Here is a 20,629-nt window from a genome sequence, read left to right on the forward strand (position 1 = left end):
ACCTCTAAGCTACCAGTATAAAGCCATAAAGGGCTGCAGGAGAAAAGGTACCCATAGCTGACATTAAACAAAGCAAAAAGGACAATGTGTCTTCTGGTGGTTTTGAACAACAGAGAACCCAGCTGCATATGCTCTTCCAGGCAATACATTTATACATGTTTTCAGAATGGCTAGTCAACATAAAGCTTCAATCTTCCATTTGACCATTAAACTGACAGGTCAGACAAGCTGGCAACAATTTTACTTCAGGACAGTAAGCCACAACTAACTTCATAGCTTGCAAGTTTTTCAGTTTGAAATACCAGTTCACATAGTATCAGTAATGCATATAGTTTTGCTTCTTACATGGAGTAGAAGGCTCAAGGAACAAAAAGGCAACTAAAAATATATCTGTTTTATTTACCAGTTTTCTAAAAAGCAAAGTCATAAAAATTAGTCACAAGTGGCAAAACCAAAATATATTGCACAGTGTACAGAAAACATTGTTGACATGTTGACAAAGTGCCATCACAAATAAGTCATCTTACAACAGTTTGGAAAAATTACAGCTTCAGAATCTTATCTATAAATGGAGGCATGTAGATTTAAAGTTACAGGAAAATATTTTAATACCACCCTGTAAATGCAAACACTTTAAGGATGCAAGATTAAGTCCATAAGTAAGCACATCCACAAAATGCTCTAAATATACTTTTCTCTTCCTTTCACTAAGTTATGGTTACAAGATGGTCACTGGGGGGGGGGGGGGGGGGGGGGGGGGAAGGAAATGAGAACAAATTAAAAAACACAAAAAAACCAACCCAAAACAAAACCAGAAAAAACCCCATGCTAAAGCAAAGAAGTTCAAAGTGGTTGAGGAGTCCCTGAAAATAATTTGTATAATTATGATGCACTCCTTTTATATAAAGCTTTTATTTTTCCCAAACCCTGGTCCAATTAAAATTATTTCTGTTTACATGTAAAAATGGAATATTTTTAATATGTTGGTATAGCTGCACTGTTCCATTTATGATTAAAACATATAATACATTTGACTTGAACACCAACATTTTAAAATCTCTCATTCAGTTTATATTTACATATATTTAAGTTTGACCTTGCTAAACTATTAAAGACCGGAATCAGATCTTGCTGGGTAGTGTTTCACACTACGTTCAAGATACTTATTTTTTAAATGGTTATTCTACTTGTTTCACAAGTTCACACACTCTGCTATCTGCAGAACCTGTCTTCAATGCAAATTTCCTCATGACACTGTCCAATTAATAACTAATTACTTTACACAAATTATTTCTTCCACTAAGCAAATACCAGTCACTTCTGTATGTTTTTGGTAGTGTCAGATCTAACTTCACATCCTCTTTATATGCAAAGAGAAATATTTTTATAGAATGAAAATAACCTTAAGTTTCAGTGAATAGAAATGTTATCCTATTAAAAAAGAAAATGCTTTCCATGAAAAATATTTTAAGACAAACATCAAAGTTAATTGAATTTCTCCATACGTTTTTCACCCCAAGACCTACAGCTGACATCTAGCAATACTGCAACTAAACATCCTTTAACTAACCAACATATTAAAGTTGCTCTTTTGTGTTCTCTTCCCACATCCAACATGTAAAAACAGCACAAGAACATAAAGTACACATATTCATGTCAATACAATCTCAGAGGCATTGAAATTAAATCCTTGACAGCAAAGGAATCCAGCCACGCTAAGTTTTAGACTATGAAATTCAAATATAGTGAAAGTCAATGCTATTCTCAAAATCAATTATTTTTTATAAGATCTTCAAATGACAAGAAGTGTCTAATCCTTTCTTGCCACATACAAGTTTGATATTCATTTAGCCACACAGGAAAAACTGATGGCTGACCTCCTGACAGAACAAATCAGAAATAAAGGTTAAAGTTATACCAAGCTTTGTCTAAGTCACTGGAGCATACACAGTCATCCTCTGTGGTCTTAGTTTTTTAAATCTTTAAGCATAAAGATTTCTTGTGTATAAATTCTCATAAATGATGCTTCAAGGTAATAAACAGTTCAAAGTATTGCAGTGCCCATTTAAATAAAAGGCTACAAAGTTGTCAGCACTAATCTATACCTTCTTACACATTCACATGAGTATTTTAACCCAAGACCACCTAACAAAATCAGTTCAACATTTCTTAGAGAAAAAAGGTTCCTACATTCAAAACTATAGGAAACAAAGAGGATAGGATCAACTGGTATGAGAAGGGCAAGTGTGAATTTATTTGCTTGAAGGTTATTTCTTCTACTATGCTGGACCACTTCAAATATTAAGAACAATGCTAAAGAGCCACTAAGCAAAATTGCTAGAACAATTTATAATGCTGAATCATTACCAAAAGGAGACTTGAAGAACTGTCTGTACGTAAGGGGATTTTCAGTACTCATTAACCCACTCTACAAAAAACAGTAGGCATCAATGAACATTTGTATAGTTTATAAATACTTGAGGCATGTAAGTGCAAAATAGGAGTCTTTCTTTTTTAAAGAAAAGCTACACCATCTTCAACAATGTCCTTACTGGGAAGAGATTGCCACCATTTAAAAAGAGATTCATTCACAAATGACTCTTCTAGAGCAAGAAAAACACATTTGTTTTTATGAACTGGATTCATCTTGCGGGATACAAGATTAAAACCTTTATGGATCATCACTGTAGTTTTGAAGCAGCTGTGAAAACAGGCTCAAAGGCTATGTTTGTTCTTCATTGACTTGACTCAGGGAAACCAAGTTGTTTTCCCCACTGTCTTCAATCATTTCATTAAGGTCCATTTCATGGATTTCTTCATCATATGATGTATAAAAATTGCTTTGTATATTGTCCTCACAAAAAATGCATTCCTAAAAAATTATAGAATAATATTTTATTAATATTATAATTAAAATTAAAATAATATAGAATAATATTATTATAAGTCAAATTAAAAAAAAAAAAGCTTTTCCAAACAACAGCCTATTAGCATGTGATCTCCGATTCCAAGGGAACCTTTACATCTGTGCTGCAACTACCAGATATATTCCACTCCCCAACTTTGCCCCACACAATCATTTTATAATGAGTAGTAAATCAATATAAGTACTTGAGAACTCTACAGGAAGCAGTTATGTCATAGATCATTTTTAATGCTGACATTTTACATGCACTTCCAATCACCTTTTCTTCCATTTGGTTGCTAACCCTGCAGTAATATGTTCACGTCAGTTGCAATACTTAAGAGACTGAAGCAACTGTACACTAACACAAATTGGATGCTATAATATTAAATGTGCCAGTAACGTTAACATCAGGATTAGGATTCCACTGCAATTCTGTTACACTGACTTTTGAAATACTCATGTGCAAAGAGAGCCCCTGCCTTTGATAACTTATGTGCAAAACAGCTACAAATGATGGAAAGCTTAGGGAAAAGAGAATGCAATCAGGCATTTGTGAGTGAATAAGTAAAATACACAGACAACAAATAAAACTGCAAGGATGCTTTGGTTTGGTTTCTATTTTGCTTTTCAAGCCATTAATCCACTTACAGAATCAAGGCAAGAGATGATCCTGCATGAGAAGTCTGACAGAAAAAAGGAACAGGGTGCTCCAATTATTTTTATACTTTCTAGAAAGCAATGGGGATAAATTTCTGCACAAAAAATAGATATTTTTATGTAGTGAAGTTTCTGGCTCTGTTGATAAAGGATTTCAAACAGATACACAGAAATTTAAAAATAGGAAGGAAATTTCTTATACTGTGTTCACCACTAACTCTCCCATTGGAATGAAGACTTATGGTAAATTACATCAAGCCAGAAACAACTGCACGGACATTTGAATTAATTTTTTTCTCTACATAATTGACCAAGCTTTCATAGCAACAGGAATGGAAGAGTCTAACATAGGCAGCTAATAATTTAAGCACTGTTACACATGCAAAAGTAACTCACTCATTTAAACTTACAGAATTAGCAACAGTTTTTGGCAGTCCACCTTGCTGGATCCATGGATGAACTTCAATAAGCTCTCTTTTTTGTTCTTCTGTAAATTTTGGCTGTAGTTTCTGCATTTGCTTTAATTTCTGCTTATCTTCTTTTAAAACTGTTTCCAAATCTCTAAAATAAAGTGTATTTAGAAATTGAGCTTCAACAGTTTCTGGGCTTTATGCCTATATAGGGTTACACAGTCAAATACTAACATTTTTAAAGACTGATTTTGTCTGGAATGTTAAGCTTACATATCTTATATTGGAAGAAAATTAAGTGTGGTTATTTCAGCAGCTTTCTGCATTTACAGACAACTTTAATGCATCTCTGCTGGCTCACTGTCTTTTCAAGTCCCATCAGTGAAAACACTTTTCTTAGACCTATTCAGGCAGCACCACTGGTGAAATCACCAAGAACGCCAGTTTTCCTCTGCTGCTGCTGCACTAAGTTCCAAGCTCCCCTTCACTGGGAGGACAACCCAAACCAGACACTAGATGCATATATGAGATACTAAAGCAGAAGTAGTAAGGTGTGTTTAAGAAGGTCATCATGAATGGATTAAACTTCAGGACTGAGAGGGAGAGATTTAGAAAACACTGCTCTACTTCAGCAACCAAAGTTCCCTCTCCCCACAATACCCCACCTTGATTCAGAAACTTGAAAAAAAATCCACACCACGCCAAACATTTACAAGCTGTATATCTCTGTAAAAGATGACAATAGAAAGCAAGTTCCAAGAAACCCAGTACTATATCTGTTCCTTACAGCACACCAAAGAACAGGTTGGCTTTATACTTCCCTTCTTGGGCATCACGCTCTGACAGCAAGCTTAACTCTTCTTAACACAAAATCCTGTTTTCTACTATGTTCTCCTTGGCAGGCTTTGCTACTCTTACAGTCTACTGGAATTCCCATCTATAGTTGTCAACACTTCAGGCTACAAAAACCTAAATGCCAAGGTATTTTTAAATCTAGGGAAAAATTCTAAAGTTCTCTACAATGTATTCTATATTTTTCCCCCATCATCCCTGTGCTTCTCTATTTTGAAAGGTTGTTTCCCCTCCCTTTCAAAAGACTTCTCTTTACTGAAACTTCCTATTCCTTTCAAAATACCATTCACTGCTCCTAAGAAATATAAGCAAGATTTTTTTTAATCTGCAGACTTGTCACCCCCTCTGTCTGCTCTTTGCCATTGAAGAAGGGAATTATTTTTTTTTAATAAAGTTTTTTTCTAACAGAAACCTTAGGATTTTTACCTTTTACTTACTTGTCCTATTTGAATGGGAATTTAGGGAGAAGATCGAACATGTGGAACTTAACAACCCAGCGATAAAAAACACAAGACAGAGAAAGCAGCGTGCTACTGAATGTGGCATCTCAAGGACAACAGCCGCGGAGTACAGATTTTCCATGCTACAGACCACCATTAGATCTAAGCATACTTGCCAGGATCTATTAACCAGACTACAAGGATTTCTAGCCAAGCCGTTACAAATCACTAACTGTAAAAAAACTTCAAAAAATACACGCAGCTAATTTCAACTCGGGTAATTGATACAGGTAAGCCTAATCAAGTAATTTTTACTTTTTGAGAACTTCTTGTATAGTACACAAAAGATAAAGGAAGCAAAAATTCTTCTTGACACTGAGCTACACATTAAAACCAATTTACTTCTATTGAGGCAGAGATTCGTATGTATCTTTTCTTCTATATACCCTGCTCCCCCCAACATACATACAGTTAATGAAGGACTATGACATTGGAATTACCGTGAAGGTATCTGGTAAGTCATCATAACAGTGTCATCTGTGTTTGCCATCAAAAGCCATATAGGATCCTGAAGGACATATTTGATGAAGTGCTCACTTTCTTCCATTTCTGCCTTCATTTTGGTTTTATGATGATTTTCTGAGGAATCAATACTCCCGAAGTATTTGCTGGTATGACTAGTTTCACTACTACCTTTAAAAAGAAAATTAAAGTTTCATTATAAATTGTCAAATACATAGGGTATCTGAATGCTTTTGAAAATAGAGAAGATTAAAGAGAACTGAAAGTATAAATAAACCACTATTTTATTTTATTTTTTAGGCAGAGGGAACTTCCACTCCTAAGTAACTTTATTATATTTTTAAAACTCAAATTCTCAAGCTAAGTCTCCATTAAATTTCAACAGAATAATTAGTTTAAAATTAAAACTTAAATTAAAAACTCTGAAATGAAATATGAAGGAATACAGTATTTTCTCTTCATTATTCTGTCATACCTACATATACCTTAATGGCTATTTTATGTACACTTTAAAAAGACTCTATACTGTAAATCAAGCACAATAGAAAAAATTTCATGTTATGTAATCATTATTAAAAAGAAAGCAAGAATAAACTATGCAATGAGAATTAAAGACAATAAAGATTTTTACATAAAGCAGTTGATGTTCACAAGTGGTGTTTGCAATACCTCACACTCCAACTCTTCTAAAATGCTAAGAGAGTACTCACTGCCATTGTTACTTGTTCTACTGCCTGACATGCCACAGCCATTGGATCCAGACCCCAGAGACTCAGCAGCTGCAGATACACCACTCCCCGAAGAAGCTGAACCAGTGCCTGAACATGCATCTTCTTGAAGTAAAATATCAAGCAGGACACTGGACATGGAGAGTGCATCACTATTTTGAGCATCCATTGGAGATTCAAGCTAGTAATAAGAAGGGGATGGAGAAAAAATAAAATTAAAAACCCAAAAGCAAGCCCAAAACCCAAGGCTATTTAGTATTAATCCATTTCACTTTATATACTAATGTTTACACAGTTATTCAAAGACAGACAACCACCCATAACACACGGCAAGACCAACTGAGGAATAATGAAGTGGACTGATAGGCAGGCAAGTAGTCCTTCAGTGAGACTGAGATTTCAATTCAATCCCTCTTTAAAAAAAGATACAGTATAGTGAGGAAGTAAGGAAGGCATTTGCTATTCAGTTTTGACAGCTCCTATTGTCCTGGACAGTTCAGAATTTACCCAAGCCACCTAAGACACACTAGCAGCTGCTCCTAACTATAATCTACCTCAAAGAGATTTGGATCAACTGTCCCTCACTGCTACTACTCTCAATGCATGATGAGAAGGAAGAAGGTGTTCCCAGATACAAATAAATTATCTTGCCTAGGAAGCTTGCATGTTTTTAAGGGAAAGAGTATTAACTACGCTGAATTCTAACATAAGCAAAACCTCACTGCAAGTCAGTTTGAAGATTAAGTATTACAAATTAAGGTTGAGAGAACTTAGCAAAATACATAATAATGGAAAGAACTAGCTTTATCCTTAACACATGCCCATATTGTCCTCATTTTTCAGTAAGTGATAAGGAAATTATAGAAAGTTACATTTTTCAGGTTTCTAAATAACAGGAACTAACAGTTCAAAAATTCAAGAGAATTTGCCAGGAAAATTGTTACTATTAAGTTTTGTTATCAAGCTTCTTTTAATCCAGCAGAGGCATTTCAGAGCATGCTGTAACTTACAGACTGTCACAGAAGGCACTGTTACACCATAGCACAATTCGGAATTCTTTATAGACATAAGATTTCAGAGATGTTATATAGCACACAGAATACGTTAGCCCAAATACAGCACTGGATGCATATATCCCTGAAAACTGCTCCATAAGTGGCATTTGCACAACTAGTGTGATAGAGAATTTTTCTAATGAAAACCAAATGTATTTGTTCTCAAGATCATGAGATAACAAGCATGTAATAACAGAATGTGACAAGTTTTTGCACTGTATCAATCAAGTCTGGGAGTTTCTCTAGAAAAACATAGATGTAACAAAATCCATTTGTCTCAGTTCTCCCTCCATTTGTCCCCCTTAAGAATCAATATCAAGAACTTTAGGTAAAATAAATCATCACCAGGGAGAAAAGTTTAACATGGAGATCTAAATGTTCCCCACAGTATAGGGAACAAGCATTTTCAGAAGCTTTTCCTTCCTCCTCCTCCTTTATGGCTTCTAATGTAGATACTTGCTTATGACTCACTGAACAAAGTAATCAATCTAATCAGCTGCTATCATCAACACTAACAATACTTTTTACTGATTACTTACAGTAGTTTAGATCTCAGATAGGCCTAAAAGCCACCCTTTCCAATGCCTGATTTCCTTTTATCAGCAGTGAACCCACAAGTTCTACTTTATAACTGCACCGTTAGATGCAGAGACCAGTTACAAAACACAGCACAAGAAAAGCACAAGGGATGAAGGAGCCAGTTTAAAAGGTTTAGGTTGCAACTCCATCCCATCAGTGACTTAGCATTTACAAAGATACTCTATGGTGCCCTTAGAACACTAATATTAGTCTACATATTTCTGTCATAAAACCTTTATGGACATATTACTCCATCTGAAGTTTCTGCAAGGTTATTTGTTAAACTGATTCATCAAATGTGAATGAGCCAAGAAATAAAAAACCCCTGAAGTTAACCAAATAGCTCGTCACAGTTTTAGTGCACCAAATAAAACAAAAATAAAGTTATGGTCTGCAAGCAATAATTCATTCTTCCTTTACTTTGGCTGCTTGTTTGTAAAAAAAGATGTGATTTTATTTTAAATCAGCTTCTTTCAGACCATTTAGAGATTGTTTCTCCTTCCACACAAATTCACTAGCCCAAAACATTTTGCTAAAAATAAAGTGCTCATATTATTTTAAATCTATTTCAGTGCTTTTCAATGGGCTTATCCATATTCATACTTTTTTAAAAAAAGGGGGAACAAAACTGGTTCAGGATGTATTTCCAAGCTTTCTAGTGTAACTTTAGAAGAACAGCAGCAAGGTGGTTTTACTTTTTAAAGGTTAAGACTTCTAATGATTGGATTTCATGTTTTACTCAGTCTGCTGAAGTATGAATTTACTAACTACAATTGTGAGTCCATCTCCTGGCATTATATTCACTGATTACTGTATATCATTAAAAAATAGGTCCCACAAGTGAAAGGATTGAAAACAATGTAGCAGAGACAGGAAAATGGCAGGTGGGGAAGGATCCACTTCAGGCATTTCTACATATTAACAACTTCATGTATGTTCAAGAATGTGAAAACTTTAATTAAAAAAACCAACAAACAAAAACCAAAATCCATCAGCATACTTACTGGTAAGGATCCCTTTCCATTACAGCAATCAGTTGTCATGATTTTGCCTATGGCTCCTTCCTCACTTAAAGCTCCACGTAAACCCGCAGGAGCTCCACTTTCAGCAGTTTTTGTGGTTTCTTCTAACTGGAGAAGATTCAGAGGAGAACTGCACCTTGACTGGAATAGAGGTGGTGAAGCCTGGTCTTGAGGACCCACTGACTGTGGAGTGCAGGAACGGGATGGCTCATTTCGTGGCTCTGTGACAGGAACCTTTTCACTCTCTGCTGGTGGATTATAATGGAATGGCTGTGCTGGAAAAAACGCCTGTTGTGGGAAAGAGCTGGGTGTAGTGAATGGCAGCTGTGCTGGAAATACTGTCTGTGAAGAGAAAGTGGAATGGGCAGGGAAGTTGGGTTGGCTGTGGTACAGCGTTTGAGGTAAGTTACTGTTCATCTCTGGGTAGACATAGTTGGGGAGCACAAGAGCTACGACAGGTGTCACGAGGGGTGCAGAGAACTGGGATGGTTGCCCAGGGCAAGTATTTCCGGAGTCTGGCAACTGATTAAATCCAGAGAGTGAAGTCTCAGGAGCTGGTGGCACAGTCCCTGCTGCTGGAAAAACAGGAAGTGGATATGCAGGCATAACCGTGGGAAAAGACATTGCTGAATAGCTCGTTTGTGAAGTGTCTGATGGCGACCAAGCAGTAGTATTTAAACCTTGAAGAGAGAACCGATGGGGGAATTTAGTTCCAGAAGTTGTACTGTCCGAAGACTCCTGTGGTTTAATGCGCTTTGATTTCCTGTTCTTTCCACTTTTCTTCCAAGGCTGATCCATTCCAGAAGTGCCATTTCTTTGTGCACGGCCACCTAAAAAAAAAAAAGAAAAAAAAAATCAGGAAGGATCCTACTTGCAATCTGATGTATCCCTTTCACCTTGCCATCCCTAGAAGTTGCTCAAAACTGCAGTTCTGGACTTAGCCTACCCAAACCGAAGCATTTGGGAAGGAGTCAGTTCACTTTTATCTGTATCACAAGAGCTGAGCTAAGTGGGCAATGAAAACCATGCTGACATACCATGGAAGACAAGACAGCAGCAGTGGATCAAATCAGGCTCAAATGTGTGTCAAGCAAACAGCACAACGTTGCAAAACAGTGGCTCACAGAGGGACAAACTTACAATTACTCCAGCTATTACAGTGAATGCAGTATGGGACATGACTGAAAGCATTTCTAGAGAGTTAAGGTCATGCAGGTCCATAATTGAAAAGGTGAGGGAGGGGAAAAAGCATGCTGCCTTTACAACCTTATTTTAGGAGAAATCTGCACCAAGCAACTCTTTCCTACATGAAGGCTGTCAGTTCATCTGATTACAAACATGAGGAAATCCATAAAATATCTTGTGGTACTAAAAGCTGCTCAAACTTTTAGTTTGTCTAAAGCTTATTTAGATAGGCTGAAATTTATCAAGCATAAAGAATTCAAGGGGACTAAAGAGCTCCAGAACAGGTTTCCTAAATCAAGGACCTGCATAACTATTTAAATAAAAAAATGCAAGATAATAATTTGCAAAAAATGCTTAGCAGTGTCTGACTTCTGTTCCAAGTCAGGACTGAAATGGGAACAAAGTCAGATCAGTATCAAGCAATTCTGAAAATGCCATCTGGAGTTCTAGTCCTAATAAACAGAACAATCTCACCATTACTGCTAGTCTGTGCCATTTCCATCCCACTGATCACATTATTAACTCAAAGGCAACCAATGATCAGATTGTTTCACTGATTATACAATAGTGGAATGGCGGAAACTGGATGTAAAGCAAAGGGGCTAGAAACAAAACAAAATCAGAAACCTGAAAAAAAAAATAATGGAAAGACAGAAGAGAAGCAAGGGAATGCAAGCATAGATACAGTAAAGCAAACATGCTAAAGCATGTCTTTTGTCCCTTGAAAGTAGATGCATGATTCTAATAGTATAGTGAACAGAAAAATCAAAACGTTACTAAAATGTCAGTTATTACATTAAAAGCTATATTCCACTCTCAATATTCAAGCAAGATTTAGCAGAAAGAATTTTTCTGTGGACATTAAAAATACTATGCAACTGTCACTATTCACAGCGGCCCCACAATAGCTAAAAATGGAAACATCCTCTGAACAGGATTTACTTCCTATATAAATACAAGCTGTATTGTGAAAACTATTGCCATACCACGTTCACCAGGCCATCCTTTCGGTTTATCTTGTAAGTAGTAATTGCACTGGGACTGAAAAATATTAAATCTCTTGATTTCTTTAAACTTATTCAAAAAGCTCTGCTCCTCTTTTTGCGTATGCACTGCAAGGACTTCCTTTGTAAGTCCCAGTTTTTTAAACGGCTCCTTTTCTTGATTTACATGCACAGAGCTAGATGGAGGGGCAAGAAGTTGGCCATCTAAGAGTTCTGCTCCACTTGGACCATCTTCTATCATTTCTACAGAAATAGGAGGAGAAAAATAAGATGAAGTAAAAAAAGCTCTGTATATGCATTGTTAAACTATTACAATTCTTAATAATTTTGCTGTAAATTTAAGATACAAATTCTGTCCCTATTTATTCCATTTCCACAGGAACATTTTAGCTGTAATAAAGTGTCAGTCACAAGCAGATACTAGCTGCTCACATGTCTGAAGTTTAAACTTGCTAGCAATCACCATTTTGAAGAAAAATTATTAGCAAAAATCATACCTAATTCAGGTTGTGGTTTTTTGTCTCCAACATGAACAATGGTGCTACTGTAGCTGCACTGACTAGTGAGAGAGACAACACTTTCAGGCTTGCCAGGTAAAGCCAAAGATGTTAAGTGAGCACCAACCACTGGGGGACCATTTGATTTACCAGATGCCTTCAACACAGCAGGATCTATTAAAAGAAATAAAGTTGTAGTTTACTGAACATTAACAAGAGCAAATGCAAGTTACGCGTTTCTAGGGTTGCAAAACAGTAGAGGCTAAACTGTACTTGTCAAGACACAAAATGAACATTTTACTTTATGCATTCCACCAAGAACATTTTAGGAATGGAATGACTTCTGAGCAACCACATCCAGTCCTCTACTTTCACATACAGCCAAAGCAAATCTTCTCAATTAAGGACTTTTTGTTCTTTCCTGGTCTTCACTCTCCTTTCAAGGTACAATTTTGGAAGAAAGTTTCTAGCCTCTTCCAGCCTAAGCTCCCACCCAGCTCCCATATTGTTGTACGCTAATCTCTGTCATTAGCTGGTTATCCTAACAGCCTTGCTCTGAGCATCCACCTATTTAAATTCTCTCACTTGAAAGCTATACACAATAATCCAGCAGAGGTCATACCACTGCCTTGTAAAACAGCATTAAAACATTCCTTCTCTAGTAGGAATACTTGCCATAACACATGTTTAATACCTTAAGTCTGCCTTTTTCCTGACTAGAGTATGCTGGTGGCTTCATTGTTCTCAGTCATCAGTGCACCAAAAAGCTAATGAACCAAATCTTTGCCTGTCAACTAAACCTGCATAGACTCTAAATGACAGCAGAAATTATGTTCCTAATTGCATGATGCTAGTTCCACAATTTGTTCCTCTCTAAGTTCTCAAGGCATTCCAATTTCTTCTACAGGACACTTTGTTCCTATGTATACTGATGCCTTATAATTTGATTCTAAAAGCTGCATTAAAACTTCTTTTTGAAGCTTATCAAAAGGAAATATAGACAAGATCATTCCCAAGACCAATTTTGGGGAAACTCTACTAGACACTTCCTCTTCAGCCCCATATAATGATGAGGTTGAATCAGCAAGTATCTCATTTATGTATAGTTATTTACCAATCTCACAATTCTTGTACTAACCAGTTACATTCTTCACTTTAGCTCCCCATCCAGACAGGGACCATATCAAATGCTATCCTTGAGTCCAAATTAAGTTAATGTTTTTACCTACAGCAGACTTTAGATAACTATGCTCAGTAATCCCCATCTTTTATTTTCATGGCTGGACATTCCTTTCAAATGGATTCTTGTGCCTCACATGACAGAGCAGTCTGATGCTGCATTTCACCCTCTCTTGTTCCTTTTTTTTTTTTTTTTAAACATCCACAAAGTAGTAACAGAAGTGTAATACGTGTATTTTTGTTGCAATTAATTAGCTGCCAGGTTCTTCAGCTGGTTGTTCCTACAAGTCCCAAGTGCGAAACGAATTTTTTACATTTGATAATGATTCAAGTCCTAAAACTCAAGATCCCACTGTATTTTGTACAGTATAAGCAAGCTTATTACATCTACAATCCAGATATTCAATCAACTACTCAGTATTCTGATTGTAAGGAAGATTTTGATGATAAAAGTTAAATCACCAAACATCTGACACTGAGAAAATGGCTATGAGGTCATGCCTAAGCTATACTTGTCATTATTCTACAAAGAGGTAACATCCACGTGGCTGCTAGCAAAAATCAATCAAGAAAAAGGTGTCATGTAGAGATACCTCCCAAACGCTGTAGAGCATTATCAGCTGGTTTTTGTTCATGAACTCCAGAATTCAGTGATGCAACACTTGATGAAGGTTCACATTTTCTTTTTGCTGTACCAGGCACATTACAACTCTCCAAGTACCTAAAGTACAATGATTTAACAATATTAGATATGCAAGTCTTAAGTCTAGAGGTCAAAAGTAATTTCAACACTAGTTGCTTACCTGATGACACTGTCTAAACAGCTAATCTGTTGATAAGAATATACAGGTTGTTCTTTCCAAGCCAACTCTTCAGTAGTCACATTTTTAGGAGCAGCTGTTACTGCAGTATCCTTTCCCATTACATCTTTCACCTGACCACCAGAACCATTTTGTTTTTCTGTGAAAAGAGATACTGCTATTATGCAATCATGGCATTAAATCCTTGCAAATTCACCTAAAAGCAACAGTAGAAGTTCTCATTTATACACATTTCTTAACAGGTCACAAGCTAACCACTGTAAAGCAAGTAAAAGGGTTGCACACTAATAGATAAACATTGTGTAAATATTTTCCTGTCCTTATGGATTCTTGGAGGTGTGAAGTTTAGTTAGGTTGACACATATGGATCCAAAGGGAATAGATATTATGGCTGTAAGAGAATAGATCTCATTAGACTTGAAACACACTCAATATGAGGGCAACCCTAGTGCCCGTAAGTTATAACAAATTATTAGACGAATAAGCTACTAACATATGCAGAATTTAAATCTGATTAGTAAGATTTTCATTTATCAACTGAAAAATTCCTGAGGTTACAATGCAAACAGGAAAGACAGCATTCATAACATTTTCCTCTACCTAACAGAAAAGACGACTTTTGACTTGTATAAAAACATGAACTACAATTAAGGTACTTCAACACCTTTAGGACATGCCTTAACTGTGTGTTTTACCATTATCAATTCAGACATAGCTGAACACAGTATTTTCCTGAACACAGATGAGACACACAGGACAATAAAATTTTAATTGATAAAAATGCTGTCTTTAAGCATTGATTAGAACTAAACTAGAAAAAATCCTACCGTCATATTATACGAGGCACCAGTGCAACAGACTAATACTTACTTAACTTGCTAATATCCTACCTGCAAAAGGTTCTCTCTTATATTCCAGTTTTGCTTTATTGTCAGTGAAAATACGCTGTCCTTTATTTTTGACCTTACAGGCATCCTGACAAACCTCCTGAAAGCAGGTCATTAAAAAAGAGTTATTACAAAATTCTGACATAAAACATCATGTACAGTGATTTCTCAGTAAACTAAATCTAACCTTAGTTAATCTCTATCTTACAATTAGTCTGATCACAGAAGAAATCCTGATGTATAGAATTTTATTGTACAGCAGCAGAATTTGGGGAATTGGAAAGATAAGATATTTGAAGTATGATTTTGTATGCAATTATTCTGTTTTGTTTAATACAGCTGAATTACTTGGATAGGAAAATATAAAGATACATTATGAAGAAGACTTCAGAAAAAAACCCCAGTATCATTTGGTAAACAAAATATTGCTGCTAAGACTGAGAACTTTTTCTGCTAGAAGTTTAACCAAGCACTGACAGGATGTTATAGAACTATACTATAAGAGTCTTCACTACCTGCGGAAATAGTAAAGGAAAAATAAATACTTATTTCCCTCAAAACCAAGATCTCCTTAAACATTACTTTTCTGCATAGCTCTGAAATATAGTAAGTTATCTGTTATAAAAAAGAATCCAGAGACTTCATCTGCTTAAGCCACTAGTGTTTTAAGGACTGTAAGCCAGGAAAGTGACCACCTCGGCGAGAGCAGCAGTCTGCCATGCCTCATCACAGAAGCAGAAATCAGATTTGGGAGAATTAGCCTATTGAAAAACATAACTAAGTAAAGGAAAACTTTGGCTTTCAGAATTAAACGCATCTCAGTGAGCCACAACAAATTTGGGAAGAACAACAGGAAAGCCAAAATTACTGGAGATGTTGAAAGGTACAGTTCCTTTGACTGCATCTGTATTCAGCTCCGTCTGGTTTACATTGCCTATGGAATAGTTCTATTAAGCATAGGCACAAATTTAACACTGCTGTATTGTTCAGACTAATGGAATTTTAAAAGTTACATCTCACTAGCAACTAGGTGTAGCAAATGGCCCAATCTACAGTAAAGTTGAGTTTTAAGCTCAAAAAAATTTTTTATTTTATTCCATTCTGTATTATATACTATATTTTTGCAACATAAAAAGTGATCAAGGTCAAGCAGATATTACTGCATATTATCATCTTAGTTTCATTTCGGAAAACAGTAATTACAGACTTCCCCTCCCAAAAGAAACTGCTTTCAAATATCCAGCTGGCTTTCCCAGAAACACAGCATATAACATGTAACAGATATTAGAATAAGTTAACACATCATACAGGTTTAAATTCTTTACACACACTTCCACACCTATAACTGTGCTTCAGTACCCTGAGACTTCATCTACACCAGAAATGTTTATTCCCCTAGACAGAAAGGTTTTTTCCATGTTAAAAAAGAAATATGACTTTTTCCTTATACTTTCTTCCATCCCTAATTTGAAAGAGTTATGCTAAAAGTAAAAAAAAACACCCCACTTTTACTAGTTTGTTTTATGCCACATACTTGAATAAGCTTATCCTTATGAGTGTCTTCATTATTATTTCCTGTGCTGTCACTGGAGGATGCCACACTCATTAAGTGCTCATGGGAACCATTGCTACCCAGACTTCCATATCCGCTGGATCCACTGTTGTGCACAGGCTGTTAACAACAAAATTAGATATCCACACACATCTCAGCACACCAGCTTTAAACAAAACTGAAATTGCTACCAGTAATTCCATGTGGAAAAAAAAAAGGATTTATTTTAGTTTTGGGTTTTTTGTTTGTTTGGGTTTTTTTGTGTGAGGACTCCATAGCTGCAGGAAATTTTTAAAATATCAACTGGAGCTTTAACATACTTCAGTAAGTCTTGTCTGGTAATCATGAGTGTAAGTAATGTCTAGGAATGTAGCCAAAAATTCCCATACAGTAGTAGACAGCTAAACAAAATGTCACATAAAGATAAATGCCCTTTCTTCAGTGGGAAATGAAAAGGGTAACATTAAAGCACACGCTGTACCTGCAATAATAGTCGATATATTTGCTCAGTGATTTCCTGAACACTAGGATGAAGAATTCTATCCTCTGTATAGTTGGGAGCAGCAAAGACATCTTCATTTAAGGGACCCCTGCATAAACCAAGCATATCCCAGCTCATTACAAATGCAAGTAGGTCAATCACAGAGGGATCACAACTTCAATTTACCACCTATATATAGTAATCTGATGCTTACTCTATTGCATCTACAACCTTTGAATCTCATTAAATACATACCCTTACTCACTTTAAGCATGGCTTCCCTCTTCTGAAGCAACTCTTGACAGTATTGGCAGAATTTGAAGGACTTCAAATTTCTTTTTAAAGCAGTTACTACATCACAAAACTCAAATTTAAGAAGGAAGCTATTTGTATGTGTGATTTCCAACACACCCCCCGCCCCAAAAATCCTTATGTCTTTCTTCAGGATCACTATGTAAACCTGAGGGGAGGGAAAATAAAAATTTAAAAATAAAAAAAATCTTAAAGTCACAACTGTTTATTGACTTACGTCCTAACTTTGTGTCTTCCAATAATAAATGAAACTTTTCGACTCCAAGGGTTGATGAAACTGGACCAGCTAGTGTCCATGGTTATATAATCTCCATTTCTAGTGCAAAACCTGATTGGTGAATAGTCAAAAGGCTGTCCTCCATACTGAAGTACTGTAATAAATGATGCAAAAAGAAACTCCTGATTAGTATTTGCACAATTCTACTTAATGATTCAGGGTTTTACAGTGAATTGCAAAGGAGAAAGATGGTATTTGAAGGAACAAAGACCAGATATGGCTATACATTTAGAAATGCTGGGCTACCAGAACAAGCAGACTTTCATAGTTTATTGGACTATATCAAGAAAATCACCTTCAGAACACAAACTAAAGATGACTGAAGAAACAGCTGTACATTTTCAAAGCTTAACAAATTAACATTGCCAGAATGGCTCTTATTTTCTTTTCTATGAAATAAGACTACCATTTAAAATATGACAACTTCTATCACTGCATTCTCAAGAAAATTTTCTTTATATACGAAATACTCATTTACAGACAATTTGTTTACAGCAGACATATGCTTTGTATCAAACATGAAATCGAGTGATTTCTCATTTTCATCTATTTCCATGAAGAATCAAGTTGTACAGGGTTCAGTATTTACTTGCAGAAAAATTCATAGTCACAGTTAATTTTCACCTCCTACGTGCTGAGGTCTTTGTAGTCATTATTACTAACTTCTAGAAAAAAAAAAAAATTATATATTTCTGCCACAGTAGGAGATTACATACTTTTTTTGTGAATTGCTAACATTAAGGGTCTGTCATTTGGGTGAAGATGCACCAAGACTGGTGTTCCTATTAAGTCCTGAGGTAGGTATCCCAACAGAGGTACTGCTCTGGGAAAAGAAAAACAAGGAAAAAAAAAATCAAGTGGAATAAATGTATATTTGATCTTTAAAATGCTTCCATTTTAAGTTTTCTTTGCTCTTTTTCCTGTAAAGAGAATGAATAATTTTAAGTTTAGATTTGGGGAAATAGCCATGCCAACTTAATAACAGTAGTACTCTTTGAATTCTTTGTTTGTGGCATTGTTGGGGATTTTTAGTAACTTTACAAAACAATGTGATCAGACCAAATCAAGGCATCTACTACAACAATTCTGTCATTTCTGTGCTGCCTAGCTCTAGAGAATAAATACTTACCCTAATTTTAAAAGACTACTAATAAAATTTAATTGTGTAAAGCTCTCGCAAATGTAAATAGTACCTCAATCTATGCACTGAAAGCCAAGGCTAAGGATCACAGGATTACTATAACTGAATTAGCCACAGGGTAGTTGACTAGGAATCAAGAAAACTCTCACAGGCAGGTTAAGACTTAAAGGAGCAAAACTCAAAGGAGCTGCAAGGAAGCAAGCTTATTAATTAAAATAGAGAATTAAAAGTAATGTTACTGAATTCCTGTGCATTATCAATGACCATTTCTGATGATGTAAACAACTAATTCATGTAATGAAATAATTGTCATTGCTCACTTGAAGCATTCGTATTAAGTAGAAAGAGCAAAAGTTCATAAATGTCAGTTTACACTTTACCCTGAAAGCTAACTGCCAAAAATATGCTTTAGAAAATAAATGCATGAAGTCATTACTACTTAGTAATGTTTAAGCAGTTGCCAGATGCTAACAAGTCATGTTGTAAACTCAAAGCACTGTAAACCTTCCCCCCAGCACCATTCACTGACAAAGGCTCTGGAGCAGAAAGATAGTCAGGTATCTTAACTGTTATAATGAAGAACTTAGCCACACTGCACCACAGACACAAGATCTGTGTTGTGTTGGAACTGAAAAGCATTATGGGACAAACGCCTTCAACACTGCACTTCCAATAACCCATTGCAATTGGATCAGTTCCCCAAAACATCAAACATACCCTTCTGGCAAAGACACAGATATTCAGGGGAAAATGAGGATAGCAACTAATGCCTTATTATTGAAACAATTAGTTAAATAATGAGTCTTAAAAGCTTGTGGATGATCTAAAGCGACAACTTCACAAAGCTGAAACTGGCATGAAACTCATACCAAATCATACCATTTTGACACACCGACATTTAAAAACGCTGCCAAGTTCAAAGCACGTAAGAAAAGTTATGCCACTAGAGGAGTTTAAAATACCAATCAACTCTGAACTGCTTCAGTTAGGAGTTCATCAAGTAATGTAAGAAGTAGAAGAAAACATGAGTTTTCGTTCACACTGTTCCTGTTCTTTGCCACCTGCTTTATGAAAGCCTAGCAAATTCTACATTTGTTTGTGCTGCAACAGAACATCTAGACTAAAAGGGATGAAATTTTAAACTGTTATTTATTAACCTAGTTATAAAGAAAGATGCAAATTCAGTCACTTCTATGCAAAAAAAAAAAAAAAGAAAAAGAAAAAAGAAAAAATCTCCTACCCATTTTTATACTGATATGAAGATCACTGGAAGAGTCAGGGATCTAGAATATAAGACCAATGAGTAGAGATTGAGCTGAGCTTGCCTGTTCTGATGAAAAGGAAGCTAAGGGATGATCCAGAAGCTTCCCACAACTACTGGAAAGAGGAGTTACAAAGGTGGAGTTAAATTTTCTTGGTGGTGCCAGACAATAAAACTATGGACAGTGGACCCAAACTACAGTCTGGAAAGCTTTTGCTGGATGTTAGGATGAGGTTCGTTAAAAACTAAGTAGTGCAACACAGGAACAGTTTCCCATACAGACCATGTAATCTCTGTCCTTAGAGGTTTTCAGGCATTATTGAGACAAGGTCACAGCTGACCTAACCTAGAACTGGGCAATGGTTTCATTTCAAGCAAAGCGATGGAACAGAGACCTCCAGCAGTCCCTTCCAAACAGCATTTCTGTGATTGTATAATGCTGTATTTGAGAATATTTAATTCACTATCTACCAGAGGCAGTACCTCAGCATCATTATGCTTTCCCATAATGAATAACTCAAAATAATTCAGAATTTAAGTTAGTAAACTCATTTTATGAATGCAAATGCACGTATGGCATAAGAATAGCTGATAAGGAAAGGCAGCAAGTTTAGTTTGTGTTTTGCAGAATGACAAAGTGTCAAAACATGAATATGAAGTCTATATTATATTGCAAGTTAAATAGGAAATTGCTTTAAATTCATTTACTAAGATCACTCCACTGTGAACTATATAGATCTCCTTACACCCATCATACACATCAAGGACCAAAGACAAATATACACAGGAACAATTCATTTAATTTCAGGAAAATATTTATATTTACTTAATATGTTCTGTGCAGATATCCACTTGCAGA

At 35.8% G+C, this 20,629-nt stretch overlaps 1 protein-coding gene across 18 annotated transcripts in view; it reads right to left on the reverse strand.

The window, feature by feature from the left end:
• Positions 1-2,268: 2,268 nt before the first annotated feature.
• Positions 2,269-20,629, reverse strand: part of PER2 (period circadian regulator 2) — a 50,022-nt gene continuing 31,661 nt past the window's right edge. For 17 of the 18 annotated variants that reach the window (XM_049802161.1, XM_049802171.1, XM_049802166.1 and 14 more), the window contains 14 exons: positions 18,085-18,191; positions 17,309-17,462; positions 16,780-16,888; positions 16,281-16,418; positions 14,750-14,846; positions 13,842-13,998; positions 13,632-13,759; positions 11,860-12,033; positions 11,345-11,605; positions 9,156-10,003; positions 6,500-6,698; positions 5,768-5,960; positions 3,976-4,126; positions 2,269-2,872 (listed from right to left, as the gene is read on the reverse strand). In XM_049802161.1, the coding sequence (XP_049658118.1) occupies positions 2,723-2,872; positions 3,976-4,126; positions 5,768-5,960; positions 6,500-6,698; positions 9,156-10,003; positions 11,345-11,605; positions 11,860-12,033; positions 13,632-13,759; positions 13,842-13,998; positions 14,750-14,846; positions 16,281-16,418; positions 16,780-16,888; positions 17,309-17,462; positions 18,085-18,191 (2,866 nt within the window). In that variant the 3' untranslated portion in view covers positions 2,269-2,722. The remainder of the gene's footprint in view (positions 2,873-3,975; positions 4,127-5,767; positions 5,961-6,499; positions 6,699-9,155; positions 10,004-11,344; positions 11,606-11,859; positions 12,034-13,631; positions 13,760-13,841; positions 13,999-14,749; positions 14,847-16,280; positions 16,419-16,779; positions 16,889-17,308; positions 17,463-18,084; positions 18,192-20,629) is intronic. The other variant, XM_049802172.1, reaches the window with a different exon arrangement.

This window comes from Accipiter gentilis, chromosome 6, assembly GCF_929443795.1.
Source record: "Accipiter gentilis chromosome 6, bAccGen1.1, whole genome shotgun sequence".
NCBI classification, from domain to species: domain Eukaryota; kingdom Metazoa; phylum Chordata; class Aves; order Accipitriformes; family Accipitridae; genus Astur; species Astur gentilis.